This window comes from Prionailurus bengalensis, chromosome E2 (genome assembly GCF_016509475.1).
Source record: "Prionailurus bengalensis isolate Pbe53 chromosome E2, Fcat_Pben_1.1_paternal_pri, whole genome shotgun sequence".
In the NCBI taxonomy this organism is placed as follows: domain Eukaryota; kingdom Metazoa; phylum Chordata; class Mammalia; order Carnivora; family Felidae; genus Prionailurus; species Prionailurus bengalensis.
In genome coordinates, this window is record NC_057352.1 from 61,062,688 (window position 1) to 61,085,462 (window position 22,775).

The following is a 22,775-nucleotide window of genomic DNA, read 5'->3' on the forward strand; positions in this document are numbered from 1 at the left end:
GACATGTAACATTGTATACGCTTAAAGTATACAATGTGATGACCGGATACATGCACGTGTTGCAGAATTGTTGCCACAATGAAGCTGGTTAACAGCAATATCGTTTCACATAATTCCCTCCCGTGTGTGGTGAGAACATCCCAGAACTGTCTCGGCATCTCAGGTACACGGGTACACGATACGGTATTTCAACCGCGGGCCCACCGCGGTACCCTAGAATCCCCAGCACCGACTCATCTCACGACTGGAAATTTGTACCACGTGACCAACATCTTGCCATTTCCTCCACACCCTTCTCCCGTCTGTTTCTAGATGTTTGTCTCTTTTCGATTCTCCGTGTAAGTTAGGAATATACAGTAAGAAGTCTTTTTTTGCCTGACTTCACCGAGCGTAATTTCTCAGGGTCCGTCCACGTTCTCACAAATGGCAGGATGTCCCTCTTTCTCGCGGCTGAATAACCGTCCATGGCATGGCTCCACCACACCTTCTTCATCCGTCAGTGGACGCTCAGCTGGTTTCCGTGTCCTCCCTTCGAGAAGGAAGCTGCGGTGAACACGGGAGTGTGGACGTCTCTTCTGTTTGCGTTTCGTTCGGTGTTTACCCAGAAGTGGTTGCTGGATCGTGTGGTAGTTCTATGTTCAGTTTTTTGAGGACCCTCCATACTGTTTTCCACAGCGGCTACACCCGTTTGCATTCCCACCGACAGTGCACGAGGGGTCCCTTTCCCCACCCTCACTGACACCTGTTACCAGCTGTGCTTTTGATGACAGCCTTTTAAGAGGGGGGACGTGATACCTCATTTTGGGTTTGATTTGCCGTTGCCTGGTGATGAGTGACGTTGAGCGCCTTCTCACGTTCCTGTTGGCCATCTGGATGTCTTCTTTTGGAGAATGTCTAGTCAGGCAGTTGCCCATTTTTAAATTGGATTCTTTGGTTTTTGCCATTGAGTTGTAGGAGTTCTTTACATATTTTGGATCTTAATCTCTCACCTGATAAATGGCTTGCAAATATTCTTTTCGCGCTCTTGTAGGCTGTCCTTTCACTTTGTTGATGGTTTACTTCGCTTTGTGGAAGCTTTTTAGCCGGTGTGGTCCCATTGTTTATATTTGGTCTTGTTGCCCGTGGTGTGGGTGAGACTCGCATCGAGGAGCTTTATTGTCGTGTTTCCAACTGGGAGCTTCTGGATTTCGCGTCTTTAATCCATTTGGAATTATTTTTGTGTGTTCTTACCTCCTTTGTTGTAATTGACCATATATGCATGGATTGACTTCTGGGCTCTCCATTCTGTCCCATTGATCTGTGTTTGGTGTTTGTTTGTTTGTTTGTTTGTTTGTCTGCCTTAAGTGGTCTCTGTGCCCATCGTGGGGCTTGAACTCACGACCCCGATTGCACACTCCACCGTCTGAGCCAGCCAGGGGCCCTGATATGTGTCTGTTGTTATGCCAATACCATACAGTTTTGGTTACTAAAGCTTTGTGATACAGTTTGAAATCAGGAAGCGAGATTCTTGATCCAGCTTTGTTCTTGTTCAAGATTGCTTTGGCTATTTGGGGTCTTTTGTGGTTCCATACAATTGTTTTTTCTATTTCTGGTGAACAATGCCCTTGGAGTTTTGATAGGGATTCCAGTCTGTACTTGGCTTTGGGTCGTGTGGACATTTCTTCTGCATCAGCTCTCGCAATCCGTGAACGCGGAATAGATTTCCGTTAATTGTGGAGTCTTCGATTTCTTTCATTGGTTTCATACAATTGTCAGGATACAGTGCTTTTATCTCCTTGGCTACATTTATTCCTAAGTATTTTATTTTTGATGCAGTTGTAAATGGGATTATTTTCTTTGTTGTTGTTGTTGTTGTTGTTGTTGTTCACGTTGTTACTATACGAAAATGCAACAGATTTTTGTATGTTGAATTTGTGTCCTTTGTACCGAATTCATTTACTAGTGACAGTTCCTTGGTGGGGGAAGCTGAGCTCTTCTCTTGGATCTCGTCCCCTGTGTCAGCACAGCTGTGTTTCTGACAACGAGCATCGGGACCGTAGTCTTTGGTTTCACGGTCAACTCTGGCCGCAGCAGAACAGTCCGTGTGAGCACAGCCTTGACTGTTCCCATCATCCTCCAGATGGTGATGAATTGCCCTCACTAAATTTGCTGTATTTTTTCATACTTTCCTAACATTGGGCAAAGCGATGTTTCGACAGAACGTTCAGAGTGAATCACACACCCTAGATGCAGAAACAGTTCATTCTCTGGAAGACCGCTTTGACGGATCTTTATGTTGCCGAAACCGCCGTTTACCTCACCGTGAAATTCATCACTTCATTTGAAGTGCAAAGCTTGATTTTGATCTTCCTGCTCTCGGTCCCTGGAAACCCCTCTGCCCACACCACCGCTGCACTCTTCGTCCAGCCTGGGCCCTGGCCACCCTCCGCCCCTGCTGGGCCCCCGGCGTCTCTGGGACTCTGCTCCGACATGGCTGCTCAGAGGGGCCTCCCCACCCACCCCTGTCTTCGCTCCCTGCTTGGTAGATCCTCACGGCTGTCGTCGCTCCCCGATGTCACATTGTTCTGTTCACGTGTCTGTCAGCCTGTGCTGCCTTCTAAAGTGGGATCCCCAAGGGGGCACTGTGGCAGCAGGTCCCGTCTCAAAGCCCGGCACGGAGCTGGAGCCCACAGACCCTCGATGGTGCTGTGGAGTTGTTCTGGATTCGGTAGCAGCCTGCATTTTGCCCCGTCTGCCGCTGTGAGTGTTGTAAGGTGGACAAAATCGTAGGCTGAGTTCTGCAGAGAGGACTGATTCAGTCTGCTTTCCAGATTCACGAAATGGCTGTTTTCGTGCACATCCACATCCCTGGTCTTAGAAGGAGAAACACAAGAAAGACGGACAGACGATGTGATGTCTAGGATGTGTGGACTCCCAGATCACATCAGCAAGTCCGTTCTCGTGGTTTGCTGGTTTATGAGCGAATTCACTCATGTTTACTCTGACGACCAACCGCCTCCCTCCACTCCCTCCACTGACACGTCCTGCTCGTCTCCAGGAAGCCAGGTAGCTCTTCCAAGTTGGAGGTCTGTTCTTCCGGCACAGGGACCCTTTTATACCTGAGAGCATCCTTTTAGAGAGAGTCCGTTGGAGAACAGCTGCACCGGCGGCTGTGTCTGTCTGTGCTCGTGACTGACTCCTGGGACAGAACGCCCACCTGCCACTCATTCCCGGTCCCGGTGCTGCCCGACCCCTGCAGAGGAGGTGCCCACGCGAGCCCAGCGAGACTGCGCTAACAGCAGTGGCGTGAGTCGGCGTGGCCCCCGGGCGCCAGACGCCTGTGCAGAACAGCCTCACACACAGCCTGCGTTTGCACAACCCAGGATCTTCAGGTGGGGGCCGGGGTCAGTGAGAACACGGCTGAGCCCGCAGGGCAGGTTCAGGAGGCTTGACTGAGTGGCTTCTTCCTAAAAGGAAGTGCGGCTTCCTCACCAGACCAGGCAGGCGTGCCCTCTACTTGTTTCTGCCTGGTTTGCTCCCTTCTGTTGGGCTCACGTTCCCCCCCCCCCCCCCCTTTTCTTGCCTGGACTCTCACTTTCGCTCCTGCGGACCGTCCCCCACAGGACTTCTGCTGACGGCAGGGACACGTGCACCCTGTCCCTTGGTCAGGATTCAGCCTGTCTCACTGGTGCCGGGGAGTCTTGCACCCCGTCTTTGATCACTCTGGCTGGAACCCTGCTGGCCCTGCGACCAGCCCGAAGGGCTAGGGTTTCACCAGAGCAGAATTTCCAACCCGGCCCTCCTATTTCCTTTTCCTGTGACCAGCCAGAGCCGGTGTGACTGCTTCTTCAGGAGGAAGCTGAATTTCCCTGCGGTCATATGTTTGTGCGATCTCCCTGTCGTCGAAGAGTTTGTTTACTTAGCCCAGGACAGCTTGGGGATTTTACAGCAGCAGCTGGACAGAAAGGGTTCTCCTCGCCTGAAATAGGAGACAGACACGGTCAGCCGGCACGGGCGCTTTAAACCCAGAGCCCCCGTTACCCAGCAGAGGGCACGGGCACGTAGCACGGCGGAGCGAGCTGTGGGTGAGGGCTGGCAGTGGCGCTCTGGGCTCCCGGTTTCTTCCCCCCGCCGGTCCCGAGCTGGTCTGCTCTGACACGGCACCTGGTGAGCTGTCGGGGTTTCTTGCCAGCTTTCCTCTGGGCCTCGTAGGCCAGACACGGTGTCGCCGTGTGCGCGGATGTGTCCCTCTCCATTTAGCTTGGCCTTCTGTAACTGTGCCTTTTGGGGTCCCTGGCCGCTCCTGCATCTGGGCTATTTATAGACTAGACTGGAACCTCGTAAGCAGTCGTATGGGACGCCTCTATGTAAATAGAGGGAAACCCCTTTTGTGAAACCTTCTAATCTTTACAGCCGAGCCAGTGGGTGTGCTCTGGGCGGGGCTGAGGCGGGTCATGAGGATGTGCTTTGGCACAGGCAGATTCAGGCCATCCCAGATAAAAATAGCAGCTGACATCTTCCTGGAGGGATTGCCCAGACCGCCTGTTACCGTGAGAGCTGCGCACGGTTGAGGTGTGGTGCCCCTTGGGGTGACACGGCAGACTCCTCGTTTCCTGGGAGGGAACCTCTGCCCGCCTCTCCACGTCACCCGAAGCCCACGCTCTCCTCAGGGGGGTCCTTGGCGTCTCGGGGTACGAGAGGCCTGTGCAAGGCCCATCAGTGTCCGGTCAGAGGCACATCGGGGTGTCCGTGAGCCCCCCACAGAGGCCTGCTCTGGACTCGCACCGGCCCGGAGCAGCTGGCTTGCGGCTGGGCCCCCGCCCTGCGTGTGTCTGACCAGCTCATGCTGCCCTTTATTCGCAAAAACCACACGTTGGGTTTCCCTCTGCTTTTGGTGACGCTCCGCTCCCGGCCGGCCAGCGCCCGTGCCCATCTGCCCGGCCTCCCGCCGCCCGGCCTCGGCCGCTGCGGTGTCTCCCCACCTTCCACGGCCTCCGTGGCACACTCTGTCGGGTTCGTGAATTTGAACGTGACAGGTCGTGGCCTGAGTGCCGACGACCACACCCAGACGACCTGGCCTCCCGCTCCACTCCCAGCCGTGTGACGCTTCGTGCTCCGCGACCAGCCCCGCGTCGCAGATTCCTCCGAGCTGGTTCCCCGGCACTTAGGCTCAGCTCCGAAACTGTCCCCGGTCTTGTCTCCGGGCAAGGCGCTCCCCTGGGGGTTTCCTAACCCTCATGTCCCCGTTCTGATCTCGCCTGGCGTATCTTTGAGGAAAAGCGTGTCCTGGTTTTTAGCTTCTTGACTACCTACCCCCGAGTCATCCAGAGCTTGCCCAGCTATTTGCTGAGTACAAAAAGGCAAATGATGGCCGTATGTCATGCTCTCAGGTGTGTGTGGATGTCTGGCGTGGGTGGGAGTTGGGGAGGTACGGATGGACGTGGGTGCGGCCGTGACACGGGAGAGGCGCTGGGGAGCCTCCTCGGGCATCGCTGTGTGCCCGCTTTGTCCTCTGCTCCCCCAGAAGTTCATGTCGGGGCACACAGGGCTTGTGTGTCCCTGGGTTTACTTGTCCCTGATTAGGTTCGAGTGTGTTTTCAGAGGTGCAGGGTGAACGTGACATCACCGTAGGCCCTTCCGTCTCTCCTCCCCTGGAAGACCGGGAGTGCAGCGGCCTGTGCTGCAGCATGCGGCAGGTCCTGTGCAGGCACCGCGCTGGGGACACGGGCGGGGCGGGGGGGGCGGGGAGCAGGCTCCCTTGCAGGCGGGCGTTCCGGAGGGAGGGTGGCTTCTGCCCGGTGTTGAGGAGGGTGATCGCGGCGCAGGCTTCCACAAAAGGCCCCACAGAGGCTCCGGGAGCACAGGCGTGCTGAGCATCTCCCACGGAAGGTACCGTGACCTTCCCAGACAGGAGTGTGAACAAGTTAGGTGACTTGCGGTTCCCTTTTCCCGGATCCTTGTTGGAGACTTAGCCCTTTGATTTGAGAAGAACTCCTTTCTGCTTTCACCTCGTTCCGCTTTGGAGCCCACGCCTGGCAGCCGGTCAGCTCGGAGTTTCCAGACACCGTTCCGTCACCCTCTTACGTCACCGCCACCTCACACCCCTGTGGCCCGTGTGAGACACGAGGCGTGTCAGGAGTCGACCCGGGCCCCTGTGTCGTGTTGTGTTCTGACGTGGGCATTTGGCAGTCCTGCTACGGCTGACCTTTGCTCCTTGGAGTGTCTCCGGAGGCCTTGAACAAAGGCTCTGTACCCGGAAGATAAGCTTGTGTTGTAGCTGTGCTGGGAAGGCCGCTTCCTCGGCGGAGGGACAGGAGCCTGGCTTCCCCTCTCCCTTGGGAAGGCTTTATGCAAATTCCACGTGCGTTCCTGACTTGGGCCTGGCCTCCCCGGTCACCTGCTGACTTCGCTGTTCCTGTTCCTGGGCTGAGTCGCGGCGGGGGGGGGGGGGGGGGGGGGGGCAGTTCCGCTGCTTTCTGTCTCCACGAGGTCCTTTGTCACTTGGCGACTTTGCGTGGTTTTCCAGGCCACGCGCGCTCTCTCTTCTGGGGTGTCGGCACTCTCTGAAAGGGGCTTCATCCTCAGGGGCCTGGCCTCTCTCTGAGAGCACAGGAGCCGCCATGGGGCCCCGTGTCAGGGGCGCTGCTGCCCAGGGTTTCAGAGCCGGCCGCCCGGGCTCTGCCCCCTCGCTGACTGGGTTGTGTTGGACTCCTCTGCCCGCCCTGTGCTGCCCACCGCAGCCCAGAGCTCGGGGCCCCTTCCTCCTCTGAGGCCCCATGAGAGGTGAGAGCAGGGCACTGATAAAGACCCCGAGAGTGTGTGCAGGTCAGTATAGCAGACCGCTCCCTCTGCAGGAGTGGAAAAATCTTTAGTACTTGGGGTTTTTCTGGAACAAATGTGAAACGTTATGGCGTAGGAACGTTTGGAAAACCTTACAAAGAATAGAGGAGACGGTGAAGAAGGAAAGACAGTGGACCAGGTGGCTGCTGTCACCCGTAGCCACACGTGCCCACCCGCTTGGGAGTCTGGGGATGCCTCGTCTGCCCTCTGCCGGCGGCCCCAGCGTCCTGTGCACATTTCCCAGTGGGACTTCCTGTGAGCTCTTTATTGGGTGTTCCTTCAGTCATTTTCCCAGAAACACTTGCCATCAAAACTGATGGTTCCAGGTTTGTGTCGAGGCCTGAGACGGTTTCTTCCCGGTCTGGGTCCCCAAGTCTGCGGCCCCTCTCGGCAGTGTCTGACGTGGGGGGTCTGCAGAAGGGACCCCTGGCTCAACGTGCTCCCCAAACTGCTCCATTCTTGCGCCACCTGCGCGGCTTTCTGTGTCCAGGTCCCACGTGCGCTCCTTACGTTTTTTGATGTCTTCACTTTTTAAGCTTGAATACGTTTCAAAAGGAAACTTTACATCATTTCCGTAAAGCAGGCCAGATCATTTGTCCTAGTGAGTCACTGTAGAAATAAATCAGAAATAAAAATGGTTGTTTGTGTGCTAATTAATTAAAACCAAGACCCCCATTTGCCACAGTTTGGGGATCCCCGGTTTCATGGGGTCACTACCAGGCATCCAGCCCTTCAGAAGCAAGGCCCCCACAGCGCCCCCAGGCCCCGTTCCGGCACTGTTGAAGGGGCAGCTCATTGTGAAGCCCATAGTGTCACCCCAGTGTGAGTGAAAGGGTGTCCCCGGCAAGAAACACTGACTCTAAAAGAGGACGGGAGCCTGCTTTGGCCTCCGCTCGGTGACCTCAGTGCTGTGATGGGGACAGATCGGTGTTCTGTCCTTTCTCTGCTCACTGCAACAGGGGCCCTCGGTGCAGTCACGGCAGCGTCACAGGCCTGTCCCTTTTTCGGCCGCTTTGCTGCCCCTGGTAGACGGGCCGCAAACCGGCCAAGCTGGGCCGTTCGATGACTCATGGAAACCCGGTGACCAAGGTGTTCTGTTTCCTGTTGCATTTTTAGAATGAGAGCAGCACAGGACGTGGAAAGGTGATGGCAGCCTGGGACAGCTGGGACAGCTGGGACAGGCTGGAATCGACAGGTTTTTACTTCCTCCCGGGATTACTTTCCTCGGAGGACACGCTTACGAGCTTAGGTGGCATTGTCTCTCGGGGCTTGGGGCCGACAAAACGGGGATCTTATGCTTCAATTTAGTGTGTCCCTAGGGCAGTTTTAAATGTTGGTTTTCGCTTCTGCTGCGGGATCCTTCGCAAGTAGCAGACCTGAAACTCGCTGGTGGTTCTGCAGACGTCGGCAGGTGACGGTTTTTACGTATCGAGATGTGATATACTGGATGCTGGTCACGGCAAAGCCAAGGGGAACCGAGAGGCTCAGATGCTGGTGGTGGAGAATCCGCAGCAGCTAAAACTCTCCCCAAAAAAGGCAGGACTTCTTAGGAAGAAAACGGCCCCCACGAGGGAAGGCCTGGGTGAATGTCAAGATGCTCTTAGCTTAGGAACACGCCCGCGGGAGGCCCGGTGGGGGGACAGCGTCTGCAGGCACGAGGCCGAGCACCTTGGGGAACTCGGAGCGTCGGGGCTTCTGGACCGTGCACCTCCCGGGGGGACGATCCTGGAGGGAGGGGAGTAGCCGGGTTATGAGACAGCGGCCCCCCGAGAGTGAGACACGCACACCAGAGGTGGCCCCGCATCCCAGAGCCCCTGGCAGAGAAGCCGGCCAGCTCCGTGGGCCCCCTCCCCTCACGCCACCTTGTGCTCTGCCCTACACGTCGCAGACAGAAACCACAACTCCGGGCACACCAAAGAGTGGACTGTTAACACAAGAAAGAAAGGAAGGAACTCAAGATCGCTCAGAAGAAAAACACAAGCGAGGGCGGCCCCACAAGCGAGCGGGACCCGTGTGCCAGAAAGAGGAGGAGCCCATTCGATGCCACCACCAGAGTTGAGAGCCAGTAGCCGGGGACAGACGCGGGACCGTGAAGGGCTCCCTCCCACGTAAAGAACTTAGCAGAAAAGTGGCCAAGAGTGAGGCCGACCACCAGAGTTCAGGGTGGCCAGGAGGCGCGGGGGCCGGCCTTCCAGCCCCAGCTGCCGCCACAGGCACCAGGAGCCCTTTCCGCGTACGCAGTTGCCACGCTGAGGGTTTATCTTGTGTTTCCCTGGTAACACGGGAACCCGCACGGTGAGAACGAGGTAACGTGGGCGCCTTCGTGCTGCCGAGCGAGCGCAGGCTGGTGTCGCTTTGGGGAAGATACTTGACTTGTAAAACGTTCATTTCCTTTGACCCACCGTTTTGACTTCTCAGGAGTCTGCTCTTAGAAGAAACAAGTTGTCCGTGAACGTAGAAGGGGTCATTTTAGCGTTATAGGTTAGAAACAGCCGATGGTGTAGGAATGTTGGAATTCTGTGGCACGTGGCATGTGGCGTGGATCATCACACGGTCCGGGAAGACCCCTTTTGCACAGCAGGTGCCACGGGGAGGCGCCCCGTTGCAGCCGAGCGCTCACCAGGCGGGTCGTGTGTACGCTGGGTGTGAGTGCACGCGCGAGTGTTCATTGTGGCCGACCGAGTGCGGGGGAAGGGAGCGCAGAGGCGTAAAGAGATGCTGGCCGTCTCTGGAAAATGGGAGGACGGGATTTTTATTTGTTTCCTTGTTTGTACTTTCTGTGTTTTTTAAATGAACTTTATAGTATTTAATTAATAAAGAACTATATCCCGGGACCAGCACACGACTGCTAGTTGTCTGGGATCCTATACTTTGGCTCCTTATTAAGGGAGGAGGTTTTGGTTTGTGGGGTGTGTCTGTGGGCACAGGGCGCCCTGGCCAGTGCTGGGCCTCCTCCCAAGTTGGGCTGCTGAGGTCCCTTCTCCCACTTTGTCTCTGCCATGAGCTTCTGGGTGGTGTGGACGGGCTCACCCGTCTAGGACTCAGCCGCCCAGCACCTCCCACCGCCTTTAAGGAGGGCTCCCGGGTTCTTCTGCCGGAAGCCCGCCGTCCACCACAGAGTGTGGCTCTCACACTTCAGCCTCGATTCTCTTCCAGGTGACTTCTGTCCACTTGTGGTTACCACGGATGCAGCCCCGCTGAGATTTGGGGGAGGTTGCTCATCGGGCCTGGCAGGGTCCCTCATACTGGCCCACTAGCCCTCAGTCCTGACGCTCGCATCAACGGCTGTCACGGAGGAGCACCCCTCTCTGGGCCACTGCCTCCTCCCGCCACCCTGCCTCTCTGGCTTTGATCAGGATATTCTCTGGGTGAATTAAAGCAGCCTCTTTAAACCTAACTCAGACGACACACGAACCGTTTAAGGCTTGAGTTTCATGATGCGTCAAATCTCTAATGCACGTGAAAACGAAAAGTGCTTCGTTAGCCTTAAATTAAGTATTTGTTGTGCACCTGCGTGCCAGCTCCACAGAGAGCGTGTTGGATGGGCCACCTCTGTCCCTGTCCTCCCCAGAGTTTGTAGCGTGGGTGGGGAAGATAGGAGGTCAGCCAGCAGGTACACCCAAAAAGGTAAGTACCAATGCGGTTAGCTGTCCTGAGGGAGGAAGATGGGTGTGTCCCCAGGAAGGACGCGTGCGCGCGGAGACCGTTCACGGAGCGAGCTCTGCTGTCTTGCTCGAGATGCGCTCCGCTGTCGGTGGGCTGTTGCCGCCCCCATAGGCGACCCTTTATTTGTCAGGCTTCCCTTGGATAAGGCACTTCACAGCATGATCTCACCTCTTATAAGGTTCCCTTCACCAAACAGCGGCGCCTTCATGGAAGGGGTCCCAGCGTTGCTAACATCTCTGTGATTTTAGCCGTCAAACTGAGCCACCAAAGAAGGAGGCCACCGCTGCCGGCCCGCAGGTGAAGCGAGCAGACGAGTGGAAGGACCCTTGGCGTCGGTCCAAGTCTCCCAAGAAGAAACTCGGGGTGTCCGTCTCCCCCAGCCGGGCACGGAGGCGTCGGAAAACATCCGCCTCGTCGGCCTCCGCCTCCAATTCCTCCAGGTAAGGAGGCCGGCTGGTCGGAGTTAGCTGGTTCATCCACACCACCGGACGGCCACGCCGCCCCCACCCGAGGACAGTCAGTGGGACTGCAGGGGTGTCTGTTCCGAGATTATTGAGAGGCTGGGGTGCTAGAGCGTCAGCGGCAAACAGAACCGATGCTCGGAGCCTCAGAAAGGCTTCACGCCCCCCAAAATAGACACTTGAGACCGGCCAGGATGTTGGCCACCCAGCCGGGAGCACCGACCCGGTGAGGGCAGAGGGGTCAGCCCCTCTCTTTCTGTGAGTCGGGGCTTCTGTGTGTCCACCGGGTCTGAACACACAGACGAGGGTGCAGCCCCTCGGTGGTGGACAGAGACCGGAGAGGTCCCGGTGGATCCGGGGTTCTCGTGACGTGCGCCAGGGGCCGATAAGTACACGCGCGCGTGTGCTCAGGTCAGACGTGCTGTCCCGCACGTGTGGGCGCACCTGTGCCGGCTCCGTCCACCCGGGGCCCGCGAGCCGTCACCCGGCCATAGCGAGGCCAGTGGGCCGGCACCGGGGGGCGGGCCGCGGGCCGAGGCAGACGGGCCCCACTCGCGTTGCTGTCTTCGGCGCTGCAGGTCCTCGTCGCGGTCGTCCTCTTACTCCGGCTCCGGGTCGTCCCGCTCGCGCTCCCGATCCTCCTCCTACAGCTCCTACTCCAGCCGGTCTTCCAGACACAGCTCGTTCTCAGGCAGCCGCTCCAGGTACGTCCCGGCCGCCACACGCGGCCAGTGCGGGCGCCCGAGGGCGCGGCCCCTGCCTGACGGCGCCCTTCCGGGCTGCTCGGCTGTTCTCGGACGGCGTAAGCTGTGCGTCTCGCGCCGTCTTCTGAGGAAGGGCGCGAGGCAAGGCGACGGCGGGGTGGGTGCTGCGGGCTCGGACCTGGTGGGAACTAAGGCCACGGCCCGACCACCCCGTCTGTCCGCTGGGCCCGCAGCCACGTGCGACGATCCTCACTCTGATACGGCGTGTGGGGCTGTGCGTGAGCCCCGTCTGGGGATGTTACAACTTTTCCGTCGTCACAGGAAGTTCTGCTGGACATTTCTGGGAAGATCACACAAGAGGTGTATCTTCCCCATTGAAAATAGGCTCTGGAGTCTTAGGGAATTCTTCAGTCATTTGTGTCGGAACAGAGTCGTCGGTCAGCATGACACTCGGGACCGTTCCGGGGCTCTGTTTCGCTGCTCTCGTTTTCCCAACCAGTGCAGATGGTGTGCGCTCCAGCCGCGCCCCCCTCTCCTGCCTGTGGGCAGATGCCAGCTGCTTGAGGCCCTTTCTGCCTCATCCCGCCTGCCAGAGACGCCTGGCGGGGAAGCCCAAGCATTTCCCTTTCTTTCCCTTTCTTTCCCTTAGTCCCGTTCGGGGTTCAGTTAGGAGAGGAGGGGTCCAAGACCACAGGACGGTGGGGAGCGGAGGACCACCCGTGCAGCGGCCTGCACAGCACCCGGGGTGCGCCCGGCACCCCTGGACGGCCACGGCCGGAGACATAGTCATCCCAGTCCTCGACCAGGACCACACACAGGCCGGACGCGTGTACACGCACATGCGCGCGCACATGCCCGCACGCATGCACACGCTCATTTGGGAAGTGTATCACCATGTGTTCTTGGAATAGATTGGTCGGTCCCACGGTGGCGCCCCTTCCTGGCAAACGGTTGCTTCGGGGCACTTACAGAGATGATTAGAGCAGCATTAGGAGGTCGCCGGAGCCACCGGACCCGATGGTCGAGATGGTAGTCTGAGTGCAGGACAGGTGGAGTGGGTTACGTGGGGCCTGTTTTCTGTGGACGTCGGATCTTGTGCAGCCCAAGAGAAAGAACGGCAGCCTGTTTCTGAGGGTGTCTAGAGGGTCAGCTGTGGGCACTGAGGCCTCACAACCTTGTAGCCAGGGGTTTTAAGCTATACTCGAGGGGTACAGAGGAAGGCTGCAGGTCACGGGGCAATCAGGGAAGGCTACCTGTGGGAGGAGAGGTAGAAGACGGAAAGGACACCAACCGGAGCATCAGTGGCAAGAGTCTGTGTGTGTGGCCTCGTTTAGGATACATGGACGGTGAGCTGTGGGCCTGAGGCCCCGCTGAGAGATTGGGAAGTTTGGGGAATGCTAGTGGTGCCCGGAGGGCGAGATGTCACCTGTGGTGTCTCCTCTGCGGGGCCTCGAAGGCGCTGAGGGGGAAGGGCTGGAGGCCCGCGGTGCAGTGAGGCGTCCTTGTCACCCAGCTCTGCAGAGCCACCCCCGGGACCAGCCCTGTGTCCCAGACCCAGTTTCCCCCGTCGGCTTCGGGACCTTCTCACATCACGAATGTAGACGTCTCAGCCGTTTTCACAACGTCAGCCACACGTCCTTGGCCACCTGACCTTCCTCCCCGGGTTGCCCGGACACCCCTGCTGCCCCCTGCCCACAGACCCCTCCCCCGTGCACACCCTTAGCGGCCGGGGCTCCGTAGCAGCGCCTCTGAGGACGCCCCAGGCGGAGGCGCGGGGCCGTGTGGCCTCGCAAGGCCTTCCCTCGGGACTCCCACGGCGGGCGGCCCCAGCCGAGCGAGCGTGAGGACAGGAGAGTGCGGCGCGTGTCTGCGCCTCTGTCTGTAAAACCTCCGCGCGGTGACCTCAGGGGCTCAAGGCGTCTAGCTGCTGCTCGTTTGGCCGAAAACGTCGCGCGTTTTGCGCCACAGTCTCCGGGTCGGGAGAAATCGGCAAACCCGGAGCCTCTCGGAGGCTCCCTCCTCTGGGAGGGTGTGCTGGGTCCCGGGACGGAGGAGGCAGCCTGGCCGGCCTCAGAGCCTCCCGGCCAGCGCCCCCGTCCTGCTGCTCACGTCGGAGACTGTCTCAGACTGTCCTCCAGCAGGAGCCACCCCTGCCCCCCGCCCTGGGCCTCCGTGCCCGGCTCCCTCGCGCAGCCCTCTGTCCCACCGCTGTCACCGGGCCAGGTCGGGCTGTGTGTGTCCTTGCTGTCCCCCCCACGCGGCTCCCAGGGCGGCAGGGACCCCCGGCCTGGTGACTCCTTTTCCCGCTGCTGTTTGAGGAGAGGACCGGGAACACCCGAAAGCCGTTTTAAATCCGAGGCCGAGACTTGCCGTGACCTCTTCTGCGAAGGCAGGCAGCGTCCCTGGCCTTGGTCGGGACCAGGGCACCGCAGTGCTCCCTCCTCACGTGTCCGTTTGCTCTCTAGGTCCCGGTCCTTTTCCTCGTCCCCGTCCCCGTCCCCAACGCCTTCCCCACACAGACCTTCCGTCAGAACCAAGGGGGAGCCGGCCCCGCCTCCCGGGAAAGCAGGGTAAGTGCCCCGGGGGTCAGGCCCTCCACGCTCTCCCTGCCTCCCTCTCTCCCCACCCCACCCCCCCCCCCCCCACTGTGAAGAGGCCCCAGTGAGGCCCTAGAAGGGGGGCGGCGGCGCCAGGAGATCGGGCCATGGGGGAGGCGGTTCTATCGCCCTCCCGGGGCTGTGTCCGGGACACGCGGAAGGGGGCGGCCGCCACCCCGGGCTCGCCGTTCACTCTCGCCGCTCCCGGCGCGTGGGACTAGCGTGGGAAACGGGAGACACCGCGGAGCGCCACAGGCACCACGGCACCTGGCGGGTGGCGCCTAGCCGAACGCAGGGGGCTCCCCTCCGAGCGCCACAGGGCCCGGGAGGCCAGTGGTGGGGTCGGCCCCGCGGGCAGAGTGAGGCCGGGGCGCGGCTGGGCACAGGGGCCCCGCCTGCTCGCCGCCCGACCCCTCGGTGCCCGGCCGGCCGTCCCACGCCGCGCACGCTCCTGGCGAGCGAGTCCTGAGTAGCCTGCTTTTATTTTATTTATTTATTTTTTAAAAAATTTTTTTTTCAACGTTTATTTATTTTTGGGACAGAGAGAGACAGAGCATGAACGGGGGAGGGGCAGAGAGAGAGGGAGACACAGAATCGGAAACAGGCTCCAGGCTCCGAGCCATCAGCCCAGAGCCCGACGCGGGGCTCGAACTCACGGACCGCGAGATCGTGACCTGGCTGAAGTCGGACGCTTAACCGACTGCGCCACCCAGGCGCCCCTGAGTAGCCTGCTTTTAAAGCGTTAACGCGAATGGCGTCGAGGGATAACTCACGTCAGCGGCACCACGTCCGCCCAAATTGTGCCACCTGATGTACTTGACAAACGTGGCAGGCCACCCACCGCAGTCCAGACACGCCGGCCCGCGGGAGGCTATCCCCGGCCGGGCCCGCACCGAACCTGACTCGCCCCCGACGCTGTGCCGAGCGGCATGCTTTTTTGCCCGGACTTTGTTTCCCGAACTGAGTGTTCGCCCCACCCAAACGATTGGCAGAGTATTTCCCCCACACTGACGGGAGCGACCAGCCCTTGGGACCGTTTCCCCTACCGCAGTGCGGGCCCCACGCCTGAGCGGGCCGGGCCCGGGGACAGCCCGGAGATGGGCATCCCCAGCAGGCACGGCACCAGCTGTCGTTCCCGAGGGTTCCTCGAGGACCCGTCCCCGCCTGTCAGGCCGGGTCTGACCCCCCTCCCCCCCCCGTCTCCTGTCACAGAGAGAAGTCCATGAAGAAGCCAGCCCCTCCTCCAGCCCCACCACAGGCCCCTAAGACCACTGCTCCGGCCCCCGAGCCCGCCAAGCCAGGAGACCCTCGGGAAGCCAGGAGGAGAGAGCGGCCAGCTAGGAGCCCCCCCAGGAGGTAAGCGAACGGGCTTCTGGGTACCCTTCTGGAGATTTGGTGCCAGAGCTGAGGGCTTGCCGGCCCTCGATTTCCCCGTGAGCACGCTGGGAGGCGCAAGCCCCTGAGAGGGAAGGTGTGGCCGTGCGGGACGCAGGCGCCCCCTCGACACCAAGGAGTCCCCCGGAGAGAAGCTGCCCGGGGGCTCGAGCAGAGGCTGACATCTTAGTTTTGTGGAGAAGACAGCCTTGAAAGAGCAGAGCCCCGCCCACTCAGGGGAGAGCAGCAGCGCCTGGGCCTGTGGCTGCGGGGACCGGTGGGGGGGGTGGGGGGTGGGGACCGGAGGGACAGGCGGCCGTGGCACCACCTCTCTGTGTTGCAGGCGGACCATCAGCGGCAGCGGCAGCGGCAGCAGCTACAGCGGCTCTAGTTCCAGATCCAGGTCATTGTCCGCGCCGCCCCAGCCCCAGCCCCGCGCGCCCGCCCCCCCTCCCCCCCCCCCCCCCCCCCCCCCCCCCCCGCCCGAGGTGCTGTGGGGCAGCACGCGGACCGAGAAGACAAGGGACCTTGGCCGGCAGCCCCACGCCTGCGGAGGTGCTCAGCAGGCCTGAGGCCAGCACGGAGCCCTCCCCGCCACCCCGTGCTTGAGGCGCCCGGCCGACGGCCTGTGACCAAATCCGGGAAAAACATGAGTGGGAAAGAATTCTGCTCTTAAGCTGTTTGGAGGGAAGACCGTGTGAGACCAGCGCTCGGGTTCCTGGATCGAACTTTCTCTTTGTTTCTAGGCAGCAGGTGGTTTATCCTTTTGCCCACATCTTCCTAAAATGGGTTTAAAGTCCCAGTGTTCAAGCAAAACTGGGTCCTCCCTTTCTCCCCTGATCGTTTCGGGGTCTGAGGACCTAGGAAGCGGTGGTCGGTGTTTTCTGACAGTGACAGGACTCCGCGGCCTGCCACGTGGGGAGTCCTCGTGGCGGGAGCCGTGGGGGCAGCGGCGCCTGCGAGACGGGCCACCGGTCCCGTGCTTCCCTGAGTCCCGTGCTGGGCCGGGGTGGCCCCTGCTCCGGTGCGCGGTGTGACTGCGGGTCAAAGCCCTCCCCTTCCTCGGGCCTCGGTACCTGGGCCCTCGGCTCCGCCGTTGCCAGCCTGGCTCCTGCTTCGACGACCCTGCCCGGCAGACAGGGCGGCTGAGCATTAGTGCGAGGGGCCCTCGACTCAGGGACATGGGCGTCCCTCCACCGTGTGGCCCCTCTAAACCACCCGAGCACCCCCTGAAGTCTCAGGTTTTGTGGGTACACGTGCCTCAAAAAGAAACTGGGGAAGGTGGACGTGGAGACCCGCCGCCGGCCCCCCGTGGCCTCTCGCCCCCGGCCGTCGTGCGGTCACGGCCACGGGGGTGCAGACGTGCCTGTGTGTGTCCAGGTCCCTGAGCGTGAGCAGCGTCTCCTCGGTGTCCAGCGCCACGTCGAGTAGCAGCTCGGTGCACAGCGTGGACTCAGACGACATGTACGCAGACCTGGCCAGCCCCGTGTCCTCAGCCAGTTCGCGGTCCCCCACCCCAGCCCAGACCAAGAAGGAGAAAGGTACAGGGGGCTCCTCGCGTCCTGGGCATTGTGGCTGCAGAGGCGGGCAGGCCCCTTGTGGAAAGAGGGTGTGCGCCCGGCCTCGCTTGGTTCAGCAGGAGAGCACAGGGACCCCCCCCCCCCCCCCGCCCCAGCTCCGACGCGCACGCGTGTTGCCTGGCTGAGAGCACGTCCCTCCTCCATGGCCCACGGGAGACCGCCGTGCCAGGATGGCGACCGTGACTTAGCGTTTGTCGTTGGCAGGAAAGTCTAAGAAAGAAGACGGGGTTAAAGAGGACAAGCGGAAAAGGGACTCGTCAGCACAGCTGCCCAAATCCTCGAAGCCTTCTGCAGGCGGGAAACCCCCGCAGCCCGCGGCCCCCCAGCAGGCACCCCCCGGGCAGCCCCAGCAGGGCTCATTCGTCGCCCACAAGGAGATCAAGCTGACGCTGCTGAACAAGGTGAGGCCGTGGGCGCTGCTGGTGGTGCTTCCGGGAGCCCCGCTCGGTGGGGCCGTCCTGTTCGCTGGGGCCACTTGACTCCTAGGATTAGACCACCGAGGGCCTGGAGTGGTGGCCGCACGTAGCTAGCTCGTCGTCCTGCCCCGGCCAACTGCCTCACGGGGACGGGGGGATGCGTGTGGGGATGAAGCCCGGTGGCACGTCCTGGGAGATCCGAGCGTCCCAGAGCCGGCGGGTGCTCCCCCTGGCCCTTCCCCGAACACCCGGGCCCTGCCGACTCCCACAGTGCAGCCCGGGGGCTGGGAGCAAAGGGGACTCGGGCTCTGTGAGCTGACGTCCCCAAGGCTGCATGGGACTAGAAGGGCGAGAGGCCTTCCCGGGCAGGTGGCCCCCAGGAAACACAGTGTCTGTGCAGGCACCTTCGCCGCAGAGGTTGAAGGCCCGCACCCCTGGGCCTTGCCTCTCTCGGGGTCCTGTGGGCACCCTGCATCCGCCCGGGCTGCTTCCGCGTGGTGGCCAGCAGGTCAGGCCGGGGTCCTCACCGTGCCCTTCTCTGTCTCAGGCGGCTGACAAAGGGAGCCGGAAGCGGTATGAACCCTCGGACAAAGACAGGCAAAGTCCTCCTCCGGCCAAGCGTGCTAACTTGTCCCCAGACCGAGGTGAGCCCCAAGCCCTGCAGGGTCCAGTGAGGCCGAGGGGCCTTGAAAGATACCCCCAGGAACCGATCGTGTGGGTACATCTGTCAGTATCTGACGTACTAGAGTTAAAGCTAAGAAGGAGATTTCAACGTGTGTTTATGTTAAAATAAAACAGTAGATTATTGTGTTTTAACATAAATACCACTCTTTATGAAAAAATAACTAAATTGCCATAAACAGAAGTTAGTAGGTTTATCATCGTTTTCTTTTTCGAAAACGTCTTCACTGTCTGGATGAGAGGCGGTGGCTTGGTTCTCCTCTCTTGCGATGGCGTGGGACACACGGACTCTGGGAAGCCTGGTCCGCGAGCGAGCGCAGGGGGCAGGCGGGCCTCGGGGCTGCCGTAGAAACAGTCTGACCCAGCCGCCCGCACTCAGGCGATCTCTGGAGACCGGTGCAGACTGGAGCTCTGCCAGGGCGTCTCCTCCCTGCTAACCTGGGCAGGGGGGCCGGCGGGATCCCCGGGGCGCCAGGAGCAGGAGGGGGGCGCCCACCGCACGTGCGCGCCCGGACTGAGAACCGAGTGGCGTTGAGAGCCTGTGTGCTCGGCCCGGCACCGAACCCCCCGCCTGGCACCCTCTTGCGGGCCCTCCGTTCTCATTGGACAGCAGTGTGATGGACGCCTCCGACTTGGTGGTGTCACTTGTGTTTTCCCCGTGTCCTGCTCTGGCGCTGGCGCTGGAAGCACGGAGCCCACGTGGGTTCCCGGGGTCTCACCTCTGACGTCACCCGTGCTGCCCCGTCCCCTTCCTCTGCCCCTCGCCTCTTCCCCGTGAGCTGCCACAGCTCTGGAACGGGGCCGCCGGCGTGCGGGAAGCCCACCGGCCCCGTCCGCATGCGCCACCCCGCGCCGCTGGCTCACGCACAATCGAGACTGAGGTCTCGCCTCATCCCGTGTCGTCCAGGTTCTCGGGACCGCAAGTCAGGTGGGAGACTCGGCTCCCCGAAGCCAGAGCGGCAGAGAGGCCAGAATTCTAAGGCACCCGTGGCCCCCCCAGACCGGTGAGTGCCCCACTCCTGCCCTGGGCACACCACGTAGGTGCTGTCGCCGCAGGGTCAGCTAGCCGGAGCTTCCCTGCCCAGGTGGAGGCCGGCAGAGCCAACCCCACAGCGGGTCCTAGAATGAGAGGGCCCCGGGGCACCAGGCTTTCTGGCGCCCCAGCTCCTCCCGCCTTCCCCGTCGGGCCCGCGAGCAGGAGCAGAGATTGGCTTCCGCCAGGAAACCGGCCGCCAGGCCCTTCCCGCATCCCACTACACCCTCAGGCCGGAGGTCCGGATGGGTGCACACTCGGTTATCCGCACAGCCCCCACCCACCCCGGCCCTCGGGGCTCCTCCCGAGTCAGTGTGGGCTTCTCCCCACCACGAGGAGGCAGCGGTGGGACAGGTCAGCAGGTTCTGGGCGAGCCCCGGACGCCGTGTCCCCTCCACCCCACGACCCAGGGCCCCTCCCACCGCGGCCAGGCTGGAGCGAGCACTGCCGGCCGGAGGGCCACCTGTCTCCACGGCCGCCAGTGCCCAGCGGGCCCCATCCACCTTGGGAGGCCCACGGCGTGGGGGGCGGGGGGACGGCGCTCCGACCCTCTGACGGCCTCTCCCTCCAACCCGCCCACCCCCTGCAGGAAGCGCCAGCTGTCACCCCAGTCCAAGAGCTCCAGTAAGGTCACGAGCGTGCCCGGCAAAGCCTCAGACGCCGGCACTGCCACCGCTGTCTCCGCCGGCACCAAATCAGGGAAGGCCAGCACGCTGTCACGGCGCGAGGAGCTCCTGAAACAGCTCAAAGCCGTGGAGGACGCCATCGCTCGCAAGCGGGCCAAGATCCCCGGGAAGGTGTAGGGGCCCCGCGGGCTCGGCCCCCCGCCCCCCGCCAGAGTTAGAGACTCTCGTGTTTTTATAAATAGGGTAAGCACAGCCTTCTCGGATTTTGAAGTTAACGTCTAATTTTGGCTGTGATTCTTTTTAAAAATTAAAAAAGAAAAAAAAAGTTTCTCAGCTGGAAAAGAAGCCACACACACGTAACGAAGATGATGCCGAATCCCGGTCTCCTCCCCAGCAGACCAGACCGAACCAGCCCCAGCCCAGAGCAGAAGTCCCGAGAGACGGGCGGGCAGGCCGGCCGGCCGGCCGGCGGCAGGAACAAGGACGAGGCATCAGTTTTATGTAAATTATAAGTCCCAGGCGCCCAGTTCCGCCTGCCCGGGTCTTCCCTGCCCTCTGCCAGCCAGCCTGCCCTGGGCCGGTCCTCTGCCCGCGCTCTTTCCTGCCCCAGGGTCCCGGGAGCACCTGCTCCTTACCGGCCTCCTCCCCACCCCGCCGCCCCCAGGGTCAGAAAATAGATATATATTCTTGACTGAAGTCCGATTGGGAAATATTTCCTGTCTTTTATTTTAAGCATCAGATTGTTTTAGTTGATTTAAAAAGGAAAAAAAAATATAGAAAAGACCAAAAAAAAAAAAAAAAAAAGACCGAGGGTGTTGTTGGGCGTCTGTCTAATGTGGAGGGTCTTTTTTTGAGGGGTCTCCTAAAATAAAGTATTTTGATAAGCAGCCGTCTCGCCCCGGTGGTGATTACGTGGACCCGGGCCCCCACTGTTGCCCGCCCCACGGCGCCCACTGGGCCCACCTGGCAGGTTAGCGGCCTCCAGCTGCTGGAGGCTGGGGACACGGGGGCCCCCCCCTGGGTGGGGCACCTCGTGTCCCCGGGGGGGGACCTGGCCCCGGCAGGGCTTCGTGAACACTCCAGCCAGCCGGTGGCTGCCTTTCCCCAAGGTGGATCCCGGGGCGGAGAGGCCAGGAGGGACAACCGTCAGGCTAGGCCGGCCCTGCCCGGAAGCTGTTGTGCAGTCGGGGGAGTGACCGCGCCCCCGGGTGTGCTGAGCTGAGCGGGAGTCGTCCCGCCGCAGAGCACAGAGCACAGGCGGACCGTGAGGTCTGAGCGCGGCTGTGCTCACGCTCTCCCCTGGAGAGCCCCGTCGGGGCCAGGGCCACGGAGCGCGGACGCCTTCTGGTGTGGATTAAACTCGCAGAGGAGTGCCGTGGCCTCGGGGTGCCCCCACGTCGCCGTGCCCTCCTGCCCCTAGGCTGCTTTGAAACAAGGTCTCAGGTGCTGCACACGCCCTGGAGCCCGTGCCGCCGTCCCGGTCCTGCTGCTGGGGGGCGCTTCACGGTGCCCGGGTCGGGAGCTGGGTCCAGCACCAGTGCGCTCGGGTGCTCGGCCCCAGGGCTGGCTGGCTGTCAGAGCGAGGGGCCCGGTGGGGGGTTGTACTGCCAGACCGGCCGCCCCACCGAGCGTCCTGAGCAGGTCGCGCTCCGGTTTCCGTCCACATCCTGCGGGAATTGGGATTCCTCTCCCGACACGGTGGCCTCGATTACGTGTCGCGGCAACTTTCCGAAGCTTATCTGGTTTGCCATCGGGTCAAAGCCAGGTTCGAAGAGAACGCCCATCCTCTGAGTAGGTGGCCTCCCGGGACACAAAGCCAGAACCCGGGACAGCTTGGGGGCCAGCCTGTCCCGATGTGCGCTGTGCCCCTGGGCTGCCGGACCCCGCAACCGGCCGGCAGCGATAGCCACTGTAAAGCCGGGAGCCCCCGGGGGAGCCCACCACCCAGCCGTGTGCGCTCCCTTCCTTGCCCCGCCACCCTGACCCGGCTCGAGCCAGAGCCCTGGGTCCGCTCCACCCCAGCCTGGTCGAAACTGACAGTTGGGAACTTGCCGTCTGGGCTCGTGGCTCCTCTTGGCTAGACTTAGCAGGTGCCTGTCCGGGGAAGGGTAAGAGCCGCACCCCAAGCCAACTCTCCCCCGCCCAGTCTGGTGGAAAGAACATTCTGGGCCGGGCGTCTGGGAAAAGGAAGGCCTCTGTTATGTAATGGGTCCTCGGGCATCCTTGCCTCCAGGGAACACGATGGCTGAGATCCTGGCTCGGGTGGTTAACGTGTAAAGCAGAGGGGATAATGAAGGGTCGTCCCTCCACTTCCGTGTCTGTCCCCTAGGCCGCCCCCCGTGTCCAGGTACAGTCTTCACAGCTGGGGGGGCCCCGCCACGTGACACGTGCTGACCTATCCCCTCCGATGCCTGCTTGCCTTTCCTCCCACCCGAGGGCCTTTGCACATGCCGCTTCCCGTTCGTGGAACTCTGACCTCCCTCACCGCTCACGCTTCCTCTGGCCACTCAGACCAGGCCTGCCCCGTCCCCTCAGCCACCCCCGCAGCACCCCGGTGGGCCCTCCCACCTTCCTCCCCCAGCCAGCCTGCCCCTGCGCCAAGCCCCCCTGCCCTCTCTCCCCCTCTCTCTCAAATGGATGAAAGCAAGACGGAAGGGTTTTATTTTCTAATTTGTACTTTCGTCACTGAAACGTGAAATACAATCTCCAACGTCATGAGGGAAAACGGGCTAACGTGGCAGCTCGGTCTGGTGAAAATGCAGTTTCTGTGGGTTTCCCGCTGGTCGTTCACAGCAGCCCCCCTGCAGTCATCACGTCT

The 22,775-nt window shown here is 61.1% G+C and overlaps 1 protein-coding gene across 2 annotated transcripts in view; it reads left to right on the forward strand.

Moving 5' to 3' along the window:
• The window catches only part of ZC3H18 (zinc finger CCCH-type containing 18), a 59,824-nt gene extending 38,980 nt beyond the window's left edge, over positions 1-20,844 (forward strand). For both annotated transcript variants that reach the window (XM_043599856.1, XM_043599855.1), the window contains 10 exons: positions 10,734-10,925; positions 11,525-11,650; positions 14,116-14,220; positions 15,460-15,603; positions 15,965-16,024; positions 17,002-17,162; positions 17,406-17,602; positions 18,165-18,261; positions 19,206-19,302; positions 19,921-20,844. In XM_043599856.1, coding sequence (XP_043455791.1) covers positions 10,734-10,925; positions 11,525-11,650; positions 14,116-14,220; positions 15,460-15,603; positions 15,965-16,024; positions 17,002-17,162; positions 17,406-17,602; positions 18,165-18,261; positions 19,206-19,302; positions 19,921-20,134 — 1,393 coding nt within the window. In that variant the 3' untranslated portion in view covers positions 20,135-20,844. The remainder of the gene's footprint in view (positions 1-10,733; positions 10,926-11,524; positions 11,651-14,115; positions 14,221-15,459; positions 15,604-15,964; positions 16,025-17,001; positions 17,163-17,405; positions 17,603-18,164; positions 18,262-19,205; positions 19,303-19,920) is intronic.
• Positions 20,845-22,775: the final 1,931 nt, after the last annotated feature.